The 17,311-nt window shown below is 42.2% G+C and overlaps 1 protein-coding gene across 1 annotated transcript in view; it reads left to right on the top strand.

Moving 5' to 3' along the window:
• The window catches only part of ubr1 (ubiquitin protein ligase E3 component n-recognin 1), a 35,198-nt gene extending 21,715 nt beyond the window's left edge, over positions 1-13,483 (top strand). Inside the window, exons 28-47 of the mRNA XM_083792271.1 lie at positions 177-257; positions 477-661; positions 838-1,046; positions 1,806-1,905; positions 2,031-2,183; positions 4,729-4,829; positions 5,194-5,281; positions 5,385-5,533; positions 5,801-5,856; positions 6,008-6,104; positions 6,194-6,261; positions 6,699-6,846; positions 7,230-7,317; positions 9,198-9,334; positions 9,423-9,531; positions 10,030-10,086; positions 10,544-10,621; positions 10,712-10,882; positions 11,170-11,271; positions 11,532-13,483. Of these exons, the coding sequence (XP_083648397.1) occupies positions 177-257; positions 477-661; positions 838-1,046; positions 1,806-1,905; positions 2,031-2,183; positions 4,729-4,829; positions 5,194-5,281; positions 5,385-5,533; positions 5,801-5,856; positions 6,008-6,104; positions 6,194-6,261; positions 6,699-6,846; positions 7,230-7,317; positions 9,198-9,334; positions 9,423-9,531; positions 10,030-10,086; positions 10,544-10,621; positions 10,712-10,882; positions 11,170-11,271; positions 11,532-11,673 (2,319 nt within the window). The 3' untranslated portion in view covers positions 11,674-13,483. The remainder of the gene's footprint in view (positions 1-176; positions 258-476; positions 662-837; positions 1,047-1,805; positions 1,906-2,030; positions 2,184-4,728; positions 4,830-5,193; positions 5,282-5,384; positions 5,534-5,800; positions 5,857-6,007; positions 6,105-6,193; positions 6,262-6,698; positions 6,847-7,229; positions 7,318-9,197; positions 9,335-9,422; positions 9,532-10,029; positions 10,087-10,543; positions 10,622-10,711; positions 10,883-11,169; positions 11,272-11,531) is intronic.
• The last annotated feature ends 3,828 nt before the right edge of the window (positions 13,484-17,311 follow it).

Below are 17,311 nucleotides of genomic sequence, written 5' to 3'. Positions count from 1 at the left end.
TGGCCAGGGGGAGGCAGTTTAGTGACCAGGATTACTGCATGTTTTTTGTGAGGGTACCTACCCTAGGGGACACGGGGAGAACATGCAAACTCCACACAGATTTTCTTCATAGGCTTTGACAATAAGACAAAAAAAAAGTACACCAGCCTTATCCTTTGGTATCTTTAATTTTCCAGACGTTTGAGATGGTGAAGTGCCTTAGGGAGAAGTCAAGTCCAACAGCCTCCATGAGCATGGATACCACCAAACCAGAGGAGGTAAAGCACAAAAGACAAAATTATTACTTTTAAATCTTTTCACAGCGTGGCTCTACTGCAGGAGGCTAGCTGTCTATAAAAGTGTCCGTAGCCAATCTTGCAAACCACTGGATCTGAGATCCACATGATTTCAATTTCCAGAGATCAACATGATTCAATTTTTTAGATATTGTGTGCACAGAAAAGTCTCACCCGCTGATGTTTCACGGGTTTCTCCAGAATGTCCAGGACAAGGATAAAGCTGAGCGGAAGAGGAAGGCGGAGGCAGCCAAACTCCACCGACAGAAGATCATGGCCCAGATGTCAACAATGCAGAAGAACTTCATTGAGTCCAACAAGATGCTGTATGAGAACATGCCAGAGAGCATGACCCAAGGAGGAGAACCCATTGCACCTGCAGAGAGGTGAGGGCAAAAGCCCAGATTTTGTTTAATTTAATCAAACCTGTATTCATATCAGTGTGTCTGAAATCTTTATCGTGTGAGTGACTATCAAGTGAGTGACTTGAACTTGCAGTACATACATCTAATGCCTTGTAAGGTTATCATTAGTGGAATAATATTTGCTCTTTGATTTGTAGCTGTCCTGTGATGCAGATGGAGTTGTGTGTCGCAGTGGGGCCTCTCCGAGGCTCCACTCCAATGGAGAGGGAGGTTCTGACCTGCATACTATGCCAGGAGGAGCAGGAGGTGACGGCCCACTCCCAAGCCATGGTACTGACCGCCTGTGTCCAGAGGTCCACAGTGCTGACACAGTGCAGGGGAAAGATGCTGTCCAATAAAACAGAAGGTCAGTCTCCGTTCAGTGGTCAGTTCATTGCACAATTCGAACACAAATTGCAACACAAATGTTTGCCATCCAATGAGCAACCGAAAACCGACCGCGCAAAAATGTCACCTTTCTGATTAATTAGGGTGACCCGAATAGTTTGGGTATATTCCACATTGGCGCATGCAATTCTCTGAATCGGAGGGTAGAAGTCTGCTGGCTCCTTGTTGTTTCGGGTACGATTCCAAGCCAGGCCGGCAATGCGTCGATGTGTGTCCCTGAGCAAAACCCCGACCACCACACAATGACTGCTCCTAGTGACTAGAGGATGGGTAAATGCAGACCACAAAACTTTATGAATTTGCAAATATACAGTGACAAAAAACACCCCAACGAGTGCGGACCATTATTAGTAGTAGTAGTAGTAGTAGTAGCATGTTTGATGCAGGGCATACAATTCAGAAGATTGTTGATGTTGCACACTGAATGGCGATTAGACCCTCTAAAGTCTAAATGAATGAGGAAGCATGTTGGGACGCTCCCCCGTAACCTGTCAGTGCCGTGCGTCGCATCAACGAGGAAAGTGACTGCCTTGTTGTTTTCGGGGATGTGCTTGGTGTGCACTGGATTTCCCAGAGGATCAAATCTCCATAAATGAGAGCAAATAATTGATGAGAGATGATATTTCGGAAGGTTTTAACCACACCATGGAACATGTGGACATGGATTCTAAGGGAAACGCCACCCAGATGTTTATATACTCACAGTGATCTCTTAAAGGTGCAGAAAAGTCATATCCACTCTTCATGCCACCTGACCTGGCAGTGGGGACGCACACTGGCAGCTGTGGCCACGTCATGCATGCCACCTGCTGGCAGAAGTGAGTCACTACACAAACAACATTTATTCTCTTAGCGCTTTTGCTCTTGTTGAGGCCAATGGTCAAAGTAGTCTTCCGCAGTAAAAGAACACTTCGATCACTTCAGGTATTATGTTTCTTTGCAGGTATTTTGAAGCGATACAGAACACCACCAGGAACCGTCTTCATGCCGAGCTCATTATCGACCTGGAAAATGGAGAGTACCTGTGTCCACTCTGCAAGTCTCTGTGCAACACGGTGGTCCCTCTCATCCCACTGCAACCGCTCACGCTCAATTAGTAGGTTACCTTCATTTAACTACATCCTTTACTCCATTATAAAAGATAATAGATCATTTAACAAAATAATTGATACCTATTTTGGGCAAGGTTAGGGTTATCAGCAGGGGGGGGGGGGAATCATAAAATAGGGAACATTTCTGGTCTAGCCCCATTGTATGCTTCATGCAAAAATAGTGAAAATAGCCGATCTACAAGCTCACAAAGTGGAGTTATGTGACGCGGTGTGAGCTTGTAGATCTGCTATTTTCACTATTTTTGCATGATGAAGCATGCAATGGAGCTTCGTCGACTCATTGGTGCAGTATATAAAAAATGTAAACGCTTCTTGATGATTCAATTAATAGAAAGAGTAAATGATAGAGTAATCGGTACGATTACAGTGTACATACATACACACACTGTACAGTGCTATTCTTTCCTGTGATATAGAATTTCTGTTTGTTTGATATTGCATTTTGTTGTTTGTTGTTTGTCTATTCTTGTCATGTCTATGAATTGATTGCATAGGTCCTAAATGAAAACAAGACACACTTTGGTGCTGGTAGCACCAAAGTGTTGGAATGTAAAATACATTGTTTTGATTTATTTAGAAAAGCAATCATAATACAACATTATAATCAGCGATTCAAGGATTACACAGAATTTCCACTGAGGTCCTCTCACACTGAACAGAACAATACTTTAAAATATATCACAAATACATCACAGTACATATACATTACATACAACAAGTACGTCCCTATCCATCCTCAGATGACCCTTTGACCTAACCCTAACCACCGGAACCTTTTCCAGTAGCCATTTTTCTGTTTAAAACACACACGAGAATCGCACCGCATACATCAAAAGAAAGCCCAACTTGTCCACTTCAATTTGATCATGATTTTACCATCTTCCATTCTGGAGATATTGACCTTTTTCTAACACCTGCTTTTTCCTGCACTCTGCTTGCTTGAAAAAACAACAGAGATATGGAAGGTCAAAGTTGACAGACATTTCAGTTATAATACTGAAATGTAATAATAATAAAAATCACACCCCTGTGAAGTGAGCAGTGCAACTGTTGCACTGCTCACTTCACAGGGGTGTGATTTCTATTATTATTACAGTATTAGTTTTTTTCTTATGAAAGCAGAGAGTCTTCTGTTTCATACGGTATATAGTATGTACATGTCGCGATAGGCCTTATTTTGTGAATAATAGTTGTTCAGGTCCATGCTTTCTCTAAAGTTATCTCTGGTGGCCGCAAGCTGCATTCAATAAACAATTACTGACAAACTGTACATGCAATGTATATATTGATTTCCTCCTAAAAGTAGACATTAAGGGCTTTCATTCGGTGTATGGTATGTATAGGAAATAATTTGTGTTCATTTGTATATCTGCCTGTCAATGTCTGTGACTAAATGGCTTTTGTATGAGCTAAAGAATGAGCATGGGACTGATGGAACATATTGGGGCTACGTTATTACTGTTTTGTTTATTTTTTATGAAGATTATGATGATGACGGATCAAGACCCCCGGCGAGCAGATGGAACGATGCGAAGACGCATTGTCATTATTTATCCATCCATTATTTATCCATTGTCATTATTTATCCATCTGTGATCTGTCGCTGTGTACAGTGTATCGTTCCAACTTGGCTCGCCGAGGTTGTTGTTGATTTGTAAAGTCAGAACAGCGGCGCGTGCGTCTGGTAAATACATCATCATAACAAAATAACCGTTTCGTCCCTCGGCAATGAATGAAGGAAGGGAGACCAGACGTTAGATCCGTGCCGTGTCTATTATGGGAACAAGTCCGAGCATGTTCCGACAGAAACAGAGTCTACACAAAGACGCCTCCTCGCGAGCAAACAGGGGCCCTCCCTCCCTCCCCTGAGACATGCAGGGGGGGAGTGAGAAACAGCTCTGCCTAGCTAGATGCGATCGGATGTCATGAAATGTGATCTGGCTAAGGGCTAGCTAGTAGCTACGCTCGCAATGGGGGCCGCCATTGTGTGATAGTGAGCATTTGACCCCTCCCGTCCTGAGTTTCAGGAAGGGAGGGGGAAGAGGCATCTTTTTCCTTTTTTTTGTGATCACGTGATCGGAGTGTTACCGTCTAGTGCTAGTAGGTAAAGTGCTCGGGTGTGTAGAAAGGCGATTGAAAGTTATCAATAAAAACATACAGTAAACGTAAATCTCCCTTTCCCGCATCGGAGCGCTGGGAATCGAACCACGTGATTCTCCCGTTCCCGCAGAGAAACGGTTAAAAGCAGGGAGCACCACATCTGCAATACTGGCTCTGGTGAAATAGTTGTGAACCTCGTTTACCTGCCTGAAACATGTTCTTAAAACTTCTGGGCCTGGGACCTCTCTGTATTAAATTTTATGGACCAAGTTTAGTCTAGCCATTGTAACCTTTGATTCTACTGGGAGCCAATTCAGCTCTCTGAACTGGTTCCTTCCTATATGGGTTCTGGGTTCAATCAATCAAAACAAAGGTAGCGCATGCTCAGTTGTGCAGCACCTTATTGTTTATGTTGTGTCCTGTGTGTAGTGAGAATGCAGAGCTGGTGGGCCAGCTCCTGACCCTGCGCTACTGGATTCAGATCATCTCTGCCAGAATCAAAGGGCTCAAGTCTATCGCTCAGGATCCCGGTAGGAACAGCTACTAATGCTTGACTGTAATCTGTACCACATCACAAACCCACAACTGATTCTTGTTTAATCACTTGATTCTATTTCAGTCACTCTACCTATTTCAATGAGTTATCATTTAGCCACCTGGCGTCCCACATTTTCAAATGTAGAGAAAATGGCATGTCGGCAAGCTCCCAATGCATTGCATTCTGAGCTTGTAGCTCGGTTATTTCGCTATTCGTCATATGACCAAGTATAATTACAGCTTAAGTGCTTAACTGATCAGGAAACCTTTTCTCGTGTCGAATATTTGTGTGTATTGAGACCCTAGTTGGCCTCTTCAGTGTGTAAGATCCTCTCTTTCTCTTGGTGACTGTGTCAGAGAGCAGTGAGGATGACACGGACTCCGGGTTCTGCAGAGAGGGCCAGCCAGAGTTTAGATCCATCCTCAGCTTCGGCGTGCAAGAGCCGTGAGTTATGTGTAGTCATGTGTTGTCTGAAATAATGTTCCAGAGTGCCTTTTCCTTCAGCGTGCGTGTGCCTGACTGCAGCTCTAATGTTGGGTGATTTCAGGAGGAAATACTCGGACAGCATCGCAGAGATGCTAGTGGTGTGTGCCACTACTGTGCACAGGGTGGGACTGCAGACTGCACCCAACGAGGCGTGCCCATGTGTTCCTATTATGGCCTGGAATACCTGTGCCTTCACTATCCAGGCCATCGGTAAGACCCTGAATTATTGTGTGTTTCTGGTCCACATTAGTTCTCAACCATTTAAATGTCAAGGACCCCCCCCCCCCCCAAATTGATAGTATTTGAATTATTTAAAATGATTACTGGACCCCACCACACACACACACACACACACACGCACAGATGTACATACTAATAGCGATATTTATCCTATTTGTTGATAAACAAAAAAGTATTTGTGTCCCCTGTTATTGTTTGTCATCATAATCATATGTATCACAATGTGTGTTTTCACAGAAAGCATGTTGCAGGATGAGGACAAACCACTCATTGGGTCTTTGCAAAACAGACAGGTTAGACATTATTGTGCTGAATAGTTAAGGGCTAAATAATGCTGACATATACACGTACGTGTATGCAGGTATCGCATATACAGTGTAAAGTTTATTTTTATCTCAGGGTTTAGTTTGACTAAAAGGCCTCTATTGACCCATGTCCTTCTAGACGGCAGGTCTGAAGGCAGTTATTCAGTTTTCCACGGCCCAGAGGATTAAGAGCTCCCAAGCAGTGGTCCAAAGGCACTTCATGGACATGTTAGGAGGTATACAGTGCAACCAAACATACACAAAATCTAAATACATCTAGATCTAGGATTATTGTATTTAACATTGTAGTCTGATCTCTCCTCAGTCTTGTTACCGGCCATGGGCAGAGCGATTACACCTTCTCTGCTGGAGATAGACTTTTTTCATCTTCTGGTAAGTCTCTCATAATGGTATTTTTTGAGTGGTGCAACCACTCCTACAACCAGCTTGCAATGTCCTCGTACCTGTTTGTGTGTGTGTCTGTTTGTGTGTGTGTCTGTGTAAGCACGAGTATGTGACTTAATAATAGCAGTAGGGGGCGCCAGAAACAGTGAGAGGGGTAGTGTCTCTAATGAGAGAGAGTGAGAGAGAGAGAGAGAGGGGGGGGGGGGGGGGAATTGCACCACTCAGTTCACAGGTGTGTGATTTTTTTTATTACTATTAACGGTAACAGCTGGACTGTACCTGCATTCATCATGGTTGTATCATGTGATCAATTGAAAGTCAACACATTACTAAAACTTCTACCTTTGATTTAAATAATGAAATGAAATTAAAGTTAATCCCTCAAGAACCTTTGCCTAAATCCAGTCCCTGGTGTGTTTTGTCAGGTGGGACTGGTGCTGTCTATTCCAGCCCTGTACCAGGAAGAGGCAGTAGACCTGCATCCATCTGCTGTCAGCTCTGCCTACAACCATCTCCATATCCTACATCTGGTCACCATGGCTCACATGGTCCAGATCCTCCTTTCTGCTACAGGTAGCACTACTAACAATGATACACAGTTAGTATACTGACTGAACTTTAAATCTGCATTGGGTAGCATAAGAATTTAGTGCTAGTTACTGGCAGTAGATCATGGAACTGCAATGTTTTTTTCAAAGCATGTCAATTGTGCATTCCTCTCGCTAATACAATCCCCTATTCAAGTCTTGATAGGGAAATGCAAGCTTCCTCATGTCACGCTGTTTCTATGACTGGGGCTTTCGGAAACCATCCCCAACACTTAGCATTGCTGGAGATGACAATTAAAAGATTGTCATCAATCATTTAGCTTCAACCATCGACTCAGTTTAACCTCAAAGTGTAATATCAACATAGCAGCTTGTGATTAACAAATGATTTCCCATCTGTGCGTCCAGATTTCCCAGCAGTAGCAGGTGGAGAGGAGGGAGAGGAGGCCAGGGCCGCAGCAGAGTTCTATGCTACCGTGTCACAACACATCCATGGGTACGGTCCCTCCATTTAGTTCTATGCTACCGTGTCACAACACATCCATGGGTACGGTCCCTCCATTTAGTTCTATGCTACCGTGTCACAACACATCCATGGGTACGGTCCCTCCATTTTGCGCTAAGGGCATGGTGAGGTCACACATGCACGATGCATGTGTGACCTCACACACGCATTTGTCAAAATGCAATGCATGAGCAGGCTGAGCCTTGCTATGGACCCTTTTGACAGCAGACATTCTTATGTGTAGATGCAGGTGTAATAGCGTTAACCACTTTCAAATAGTGAACATAGCAGTTCTACAAGTTCACGTATCAACGTGTTGTGAGCTTGCATGATCTGCTAAATACAATGGTTAATTGTGGTTTGTGAATACATTGCATTTAGTTGTCAACTCTACAGGAGCTGTCCATGCTGGCACACAGTAACACCTGCTGTAAAATAAACACAGTGTTTACCAAAATGTCCAGTGTGAAAAGGGTCTATTAAGGTCGCCAATCTTGGATTGGGTACAAAGTTCATAAAACAATAATTGCTTCTTAATGAAAGTAAGTAAAATATCTAGACCAAAGTCACTTTCTTCCTTTTTTGTGTTTTTGTGGCAAAATGGTCAAATATAATGAATGTAGCCAACTATGCCACCTGGTGGCCAATAGAGCCCAGGAACTCTAATAAACACTTTTGTTGCAACAGATTGAGCAGAGTAAAACACTTATTAACATTTATTGCTTAACAAAATAATCAAACATAAAGACGCTGTAATAGTGTTAAGGGAATGAGGGCAATTGTCCATACAGTTCTTTCTCCTTGAGTGTTCAGTCCAATAACAGCCTCTTGTCCTTTTCCAAGTACCAGGGGATCTTTAAGGGTCAAACAAACGATTCACATCAGTTGGTTTTGTCTTATATTTACTATATATAAATACTTTTTATTTCCCATACCCATCACAACCACAGCACACAAAACAATAACTTAATAATAAAAGTAAGTTACAATATAAATGCATGCACAGAAGACCAGGCCAATAAAGGATTCCAAAAACAGTGAATTAATTGTCCCAAAAGGAGGTGGCTATCATCAACAATAAAATAAAAGCTATAACTAAAATTGTGGGCTAAAACAATGGTCTATTTGCACAGTGCACACGCTGTCAAGTTCAACATTAACTTCATGGTCGTAGAGGGGTACTTAGCTTTGAAGAGGGGATAGTAGTAACTTGGCCCCTCTGCTGCGTTGAGTTGGCGTCCCCTCTTTCACCGTCTGCCGCCTCGGTGGAGAACCGTGCACGCAGACACCGCCGATCCACAACCTGGACGTCCAAACTGGCTGCTTGCCTTCCTTCTTGGCTGCTCCGTGGCACGTATCCTGTTGTTCGGCTGTCCGCTGTTCCTCCGCGTCTCCCCGGCGTTCTAACTTGTAGACTGTGGCGTTCTGTAGTAGCCTTTCTGTAACAGCAATGGAGCACGCCATCTTGAACTGCACACACTGTAGCCGTTTCTTTCGATCGCCTTTATATCCAATTCCTTGTCCCAGGTGGCATTTGTGCTCAAAACAAGGTTTATTCGACGGCCCATAGCCAACGCTGTAATCGTCGCGGTAACTCAGAGCGGGAGACCGGATATGGACACCACACACAGTTTTAAGTAACAAAGGTAACATCCGGTCGAGGGTTTTGGCTCTTCAAAATAAGGATGAAACGGAGTGTGCTTCAATTACAGCGAATAATTAATTAATCCTGGCGGCCAAACGGATAACCAAAGAAAATCACTCGCCCTACCTTTTTAACCAAGGCCTTTGCATGTATTGTAGTCAGTTGTGTGTAGTATAACCTTAATCAGTTTTAGTTTGACGTTTTGTTCTGCTCTCTCGTTTGTCAGACTGAACTCGGATGTCTCCGGCAGCTCTGTGGCAGAAAGGGTGAGACGAGGGATTGTGCCTTTCTTGCGATGTGCTGCGCTCTTCTTCAATGGCCTTACAGGAGTGCCCCCACCAGAGGAGCTCTCCAGCGCTGCAGGTAGATAATTCCTTGTTATTGCTATCTATTACAAGGACCATTCCAGTGTCTTGTTTAAGTCAGATGTTAATTGGTCTCCCTTTTACAGTTACCTCTTCAGGGCAGATGGAAGCGCTGTGCAATTACCTGGCACTACCCTCCAATATGTTCCAGCTCTTCCAAGTGCATAGAGAGAGTGTTAATCCACTGCTAGAGAGGTAACATCATACATCAATGATTACATGGATTAAAGTTCTCAGTCGTCAAGACTGATTTCAGTCATTTGGATTCCATAGAAGCCAACATGTCTTATATGGAAGCATGTCTCTCTATTTTTGTTAGTTAGTTATTTTACGATTAGGTTTAGTTATATTAAGATTATTACGAGTATTTGAGTATATCTTCCATGACATGAATGGTCTCAGAAATGTGATAAAAAGCAAAGATTTAAAGCCTCTGTTATTTCTTCAACTGGTTGGCTGTTATGTAGAATAGCAGCAACAAAGAATGATAATACCTAAACATCATTAATAAACTTTCAGTCATGAGATTTAATTTAGCTTTATTCCATGTGATTAGTTATGGCTGTACGGCCTTCAATAAGCCTTCGACTTAATGACGAATGTATTGCAGAGGTTTAGGTATTTGATGTTTCATGGTTAATATTTGTTGCACAAAAGCAGGACATTGCTATAATGAGGGTTTCTGTTCTTTAGGTGGTGTGGGAGCCCAGCTGTAACCAAAGCCCTGAAAGGGGAAATCCAGACAATCAGGTAGGCTTACAACTTATTCAAACCGCACACATCTCCAGGTGTCAAGCTATGAATCCTATCTTTTCCACTTTAACCACATTCACCCTGGCATCCCTATTTTGGGCACGTCATTGTAGGCAAATATTCAACAGCCTAGGCCTTCATACTTTGTCGATTGGATATTTTCACACTGTTAAGTGGTTAAACAACCAAATGTTTGGCTCTGACATTGATGGGCACATCTGTCCTATTTTGAACATGCTGGAAATAAAAGCGTGTTGATTAGAGCCATTGTGCAAGAGAGAATGCAGTGTTGTTTCAACAGCTCTTTGCTTTGACGTGCTGTCTTGATGATGGACTGTATGTGAACAGCACAAGTGAAACAAACAGGGGTGTCAGCTCAGCACAGCGTTTGACCTGCTGTACAATGTCCGCAGAGTAAATCAATAGGCTTGATTTACAAATGTATTTTTTCCAGTTACCCCAGGAGAAGGAATCACTTAATTGAGCTTCCTGAGGATTATAGCGCTCTCCTCAATCAAGCCAGTCACTTTCAGTAAGTGATAATTAACTAATTAATTTTAACTTGTATTACCGTTGTTACATAATAGTCTGTGTTAGATGTTCACCCATCACTCGTCCTCAGGTGTCCCAAGTCTACTGATGACGAGAGGAAGCATCCCACGCTGTGCCTGTTCTGTGGCGCCATGCTGTGTTCTCAGAGCACGTGTTGTCAGAGCCAGCTGGACGGGGAAGATGTGGGAGCGTGCACAGCTCATGCTGCCGCCTGTGGTGCCGGAGTGGGAATTTTCCTCAGGTAGGTCAAGGAACTAAGATTTTGCACCTGTGTGTGTCACTCAGTCTGCTTTGTATCTATAGACTGTATCATCATCATCAAATCACATGAGGCCATTTGGTCGTCAAGGTCAATTACTGTATGCATTAACACATTATTTTACATTTCTGAGCTTTTCATCAAAGAAGTAGGAGACTGGTGACATTTGACGGCTTGCCTCTACTTTTTCCTATGGACCTTACATTCTTTTCTAAAGCCTTGTTGTCCTGATTTTTGTTTAATTAATTAATTTGTTCATGTCTGTACAGGATAAGAGAGTGTGAGGTTGTACTGATGTCAAGTAAGACACGAAGAAGCACTTACCCTGCTCCTTACCTTGATGACTATGGGGAGACGGACCCTCAGCTTGTGTAAGATGTTTTCAGTATGGTTGTTGCATTGTTATTGTAGTTCTGGTTTGACCGAGGTCAGAGCTGAGAGACTAAAAGCAATCAGAAATAAAGTTGAATGCTATTTTGGTCATTTCTGAGGTATAGTCTTTGTGCCATAAAAACCCTTAATGCCAATTTATACCTTGTTGCACATCCATTTTGGATTGCTCAACAAAAAAGTTCTAGGTGACGGGTAGTACTCAGGGCCTGAATGTGTTACTGTCTTTTTGATTCCACAGAAGGGGCAACCCGCTGCACCTCTGCCCAGAACGCTACAGGAAGCTCCACCAGTTGTGGCAACAGCACTGCATCCTGGAGGAAATCGCACGCAGCCTGGAGGTGGTCAATGTTATGTTTGCCTTCGAGTGGCAGATGTTTTGAGGATCACCCTGGTTATGTTGGGTAGCCATAGAGCACGGTCTGTTGCAATGCTCCTTACACACACACACACACATACAGGCAAGCATGCTCACTCACATAAACGGTCCTCTATTCTGAGATCGTTGGAGCCCAAACAGACCTGACGAATCCCCAGAAAGAAGTCTGGTAGCTTGGGGCTGAGCATAGAGGGCAGGGCTTGACATGAAGGCTTGTCCTGTTGTCCGGACAAGTACATTCAAAATATACTTGTCCGTTGGACAAGTGACTCTGGCTTTCCTATTAATTACCTTTCCAATATTGTTGTCCGCCATTCTGTTTCAAGAAACCTGAACCATGTGTTATTCTGTGGCTTGTTTCTTTACTTTCAAAGGGAAAAACTACCCTACATCACTTATTTATTTATTTTAAACTGCTACTGGCCATCTGGTTACGTATTTCTTCTTGATAAATGAGCGATCAATCTTTGCCTCGATGATGAAACAAAACATTTAAAACATGTTTTAAAATCAAATCAAGAATTGAATTACGACAATATGCTATTCAGCAAATAGACGGCCCCAGCCTATTGAGAAAGTATGCCTGCCGATCGATGGACTTCTGTGAACTTGTTAGCCCTAGAATGTCTGTGATCTTACATACATTTCATGTATTCCAAATACACAGCCATAGATCGGTCCTATCCGTGCACGGTTAACAGACTGACCTCGTCAGCATTTAAACTTGTAGCACTGCATGTGTACGCACCCAATATTAATTATTTTGGACGTTTTGGGGACTAGTAGTAGTTTCATATCCATTTGAAAGTTCTAGCAGAAAAAGTGTATTTAGTAAAATATCTCTACTTTTCCACAAGCTGCACATGGGCAACATTCTCTCCAGTGAGGGGCCCGTAATGAGTGCAGGACTGAACATATCAAAACTTCCTTGCACAAATGTATGGGGCACACAATTGTCAGGTGGTTTGATCAATTACCACACACCAATCACAACACACCTGTCAATTTGCCCTTCACTAAATCCCTCCCCAACCCATCCTTGTCCAATAGGCACGTTAGCAGCGAAGAAAGCTTGACCTGCATAGCAACTGTTGCTAAACTATTTGGATTGTCATTGGACAATTGCTTTTTGGGGTGGGATTTAGTGAAGGGCTAATTGAGTGCCCCATATGTTTCTGCTTAGGAAGTTTTCATATTTTCAGTCCAGCAGTCATTTCAGGTTCGGCCTAGTCGTTGACAGATAATGTTGTCTTTGTGAATCTCGTGGAAAAGTGGTGATATTTTACTTAAAACATGTTTACTGACAGAACTTTGAAATGGATATGAAAATAGAGGACAATATCTGAATCCAAGTCTTAATTATTGGGTGAGTACACACGCATTGTTACAAGTTTAAATGCCGACGTCAGTCTGCTAACCGAGGACCGATCTATGGCTGTGTTTTTGGGATTTGGAATGCATGAAATGTATGTAAGATCACAGACATTCTTGGGCTATTAACTTGTAAACTGAGAATTTTCTTCTAATATTCAAACATGTATTCACCAAAACCCACTTACAATTAGTTGATTTAAAATAAATGTGTGTGTGCTCGTGCTCCGGACAAGTGACTTTTGTGCCCGGACAAGTGAATGGGAAATGTGCTTGTCCAAGTTAATGTTAATGTCAAGCCCTGATAGAGGGGGAGGAGGACGAAGAGTGAATAAACCCAAGTCGCCTTGTTTTATTTTGATTGTCTGCTGTGAGGATGAGTTTCTCCTACATTGCTCTTTCCAAAGAGGCTCATTCAAATAAAGAAAAAAATCTGTTACACACCAATATGTCGCTTATAAGTTATGTATGTGAATCAATCTGTCTGATCTCAATCACTCATTCGCTACTCCCTGGTTACTATAGGGAGTTCTAGATTAGAGGACTATAGTAATTTCATCTGCGAAGACACTTTCGGACACTTAATATCGCAATTAAAACATGCCAGATAAATCTTGGCATTTGTCTTTCAGGACAATACATGATGGTATACAGTATATTGCTTGGTTACTGGCCATTGGTTGTTCGCCACCTTTCATGATGCATTGTGGGATACGATGAGTTCACTATGTACAGTATGACATGAGTACGGTATGAATACATTCGGACAGTACTACAAAATGGCAAATTTACTATACAGTGAGTAGTGAGTGATTTCGGACACAGCCTCTCTACCCTACTCTCATAATGCTGTGAATTTTGTGTTGAAACTTATTAGACGTAAGTTATAAATATGGAATTCTGCTGTTTTACGGTCTTGAGGACTTTGAGGTCTTGAGCAGAGACTATTTCAGAAATGGTATGGTGAAGGATCTGGATTATACCTTTTTGTTTTTGTGACTTTTTTTTTTCAGGTTTGATGGTCCGAATGGCAGAGCCACATTTTATTGACCACCACACACATGCATATATACATTATATATATACTGTATAGATGGTTGACTATGCTCACAAATCACACCCTGCACTCACACACACGACATATACAGTATATACACACGCATATAAGATGTATAGATAAAACATTTCAAAGTCCATATTTCAATACTTGGGAATGGTACAGCTTAAGTAAAATTATTCAGACAACCACTATAGGTGTATTAAAGATGTATTGTCCCAGTCAATTTTATCTAATGTTTTTGTAGTTCTGCTTACAACTTGAAATTACGCGATCTGAAGTTGAATGGCAACCCAAAGGCTATGAGAATGTCTGTACTATGTATGGCAGTGGGAGAACGGCCCTTTGAGAGCACCTAGGTGACTAATCCCTGATCATTCACTCATCAGATGTCCACCAATATTAGATCTTTAACCCATTCTGACCTGAGATCAGATTCATACGAGGTTTCCGCCGGACACACACTGGTCTGATGAACCCATTCTGACCTGAGATCAGATTCTAAAAATGTCAGTCGTTCTTCGATTTTTCAAAAAATAGCAGACCTACAAGCTCGTATCGCGCCACTCGGTGGCGCGATATGAGCTTGTAGATCTGCTATTTTTCAATAGCTAAAGCATAACATGATGCTGACACCAAAATGGGTGCCCGTTCAGAATGGGTTAACACGATATTTAAGGGAACACTGTCGAATACTTTACCAATGCAAATAAATACTGTGCTACGCTTGGACACAACTAGAGGAAAAGGCTTCCTGTCAACATACTGTAACTACAATAAATATACACTATGATTATGTAATTGAATTTATTAAGAAAGTTACCTCTTATATATTCTATTTAATACAAATACATTATGATTTGTTGAACATATGACAGTATATTATTTCGAATTACTGACTCCACAAATGTACATCACCTTTTTCAAGACAAAGAATTTGTGTGCATATTTTAATTTCTTTTTGCGTTGCCTAACAGTGCTATATAACTGACTGTTGAAATAAAAGAATTAGCTATTACCTTCTGTTTCTTTGTGTATGTACTATTACAGCCTACACCTTTATGGAACCTGCAGCTCTGTGGCCGTGTGGTTAAAAGTATCAATTAACCATACTCTCATTTTTGAGGAACAGCAATGTCCGTGTTCATGTGTTGGTTCACCTATGTGTCCGCCTATGTGACGTTAATGAGCACCAGTATGACTATTAGTACCAGTAGGGGTGCTGTTGTGCCAGAAACAGAGTGCTGCACTGTTGCCTGCTAATGAGAGAGGAGGAGGGGGGAGAGGGGAGTTGCACCACTCCGTTAACACGGGTGTGATTTTTAATTAATATTTTTGTAAGGAGAAACTAGGAAGTTATTCCCTGAGTCCTTACCAGCACCAAGACATGCACAGTACAGCTTGTTGAAGGCTTTCTGTTATTTTATTCCGTATTGTAATTATTGTATTATTGTATGTATTATTACCACAAACAATGACACATATCATACTCTTCAATTAAAAACAAAATTTGTAAGAGGAAACTAGAAAGCAATTGAGTCCTCCTTACCAGCATCCAAGACATGCACAGTACAGCTTGTTGAAAGCTTTGTCATTCTATAATTTGAATAAGTATAGAATTGCCAGTGCACTAGCTGGTTTGCAATGCACTGGTGGTCTATATAGCCTACAGTAATCCTCACAAAACAAAGTTCATACAGTAGTTATAGCAATTGAATCAGCCGACATTGGCACAGAATGTTTACAATCAATATGTTAATATTCAGTAACAAACATTCGGCTAATTAGACCATTATGGTTTAGCATTGCTGAGGCACGAGATGTAATGTTGACCAGTAAATCGGGTATTATAGGATATTGTGAAAACATATTAGTGTTATGTCTAATTTACGAATCCTACTATAAATGCGCCACGTCTCTGCGTGCGTACGTACGTGTGTGCGTGTGTGTACGGTTGTAATGCCTAAGGCAGATGGCTTCTTGGTTAGAGTGGGTGACAATATTATCACACGAAAAGATGAAATTACCTACCTAGGTTCCATCCTGGAGGCCAATCTTTCCGGTGATAAAATGGCCACCAACGTAATCAAAAAAGTCAATCAAAGAACAAGATTCCTTTACAGGATCTCCTCACTGGTCAGCAAAAACACCTTGAAGACCTTAACAGGAGCCCTCGTACAAGGTTTCTTTGACTATGCATCCACCTCTTGGTACCACAGCACCTCAAAGGCCCTTAAAACAAGGCTCCAGACCTCCCAAAACAAACTGGTCAGGCTCCTACTTGGCCTCACCCCCCGAACCCACCTCACCCCTGCCCACTTTGACAGGCTGGGATGGCTTAGGGTCGACGACAGAGTACAGCATCTTGCAATGGGTCTGGTCCACAAGATTCGATACACCACCAAGATACCCATGTACCTGTCTAAATACTTCCTTAATGTAAACGAAGTCCACACCCACAACACCAGAGGGAGTGCAACAAACCATGTACAACCCAGATTCGGCACAAACAAGGGACTAAATTCTTTTCGCTCCTATGCCACCAAAATGTGGAACGCCCTACCAACAGTCATTAAGACATGTGAATCCCTTGACTCCTTCAAAACCGCTCTCAAAGGGCACCTACGGATGGCTGCAATTCGAAACTGGCCTCTGTAAAATCTGAATCCCCCCCCACCCCCCCCCCCCCCCATTTTCCCTCACTGTATATTGTATCTTTTCCCTTTTTTGCTTCCCATATGATGAATTCCTGTTCTGTACTTTAGCTACATAGAAATGTCTATTTGTATGTCTCTAAATGTCTGTATGTCTTTAAATGTTTTGATGAATTGAACAATGTGGACCCTGTTGTAAACAAGTGTAATGCTTAATTGGGTCGTCCACTCACAGTTGACAGTCTTTGTATTGAGTTTGTGCTTAAAATGTACTGTAAATTCTACAAACTGTTAATAAATATTTCAATCAATCAAAAAATGAGGCCAACTCTTTTCACCTGTGCAATTTCCAGCCTCTGCTTCAGCCAATTGAGGCTCAACCAATCAGGCTCTGCCAGTGGGCCCAATTGATTGCCAAGAACACTTTTCAGTTTTCATTCTTCACACACACAGGCACATACACAGATCTCTATGTGGGACACCGGCTGACAGTAAAAACGGGTGCTATGGCAACGTATATCATTAGGTTCCCAAGTTGCATCGTTCCCAAGTAGGCCGGT

Source organism: Protomyctophum parallelum (assembly GCF_964188405.1).
Source record: "Protomyctophum parallelum genome assembly, chromosome: 20".
Taxonomy (NCBI): domain Eukaryota; kingdom Metazoa; phylum Chordata; class Actinopteri; order Myctophiformes; family Myctophidae; genus Protomyctophum; species Protomyctophum parallelum.
This window is presented reverse-complemented; position numbering and strand designations above follow the sequence as displayed.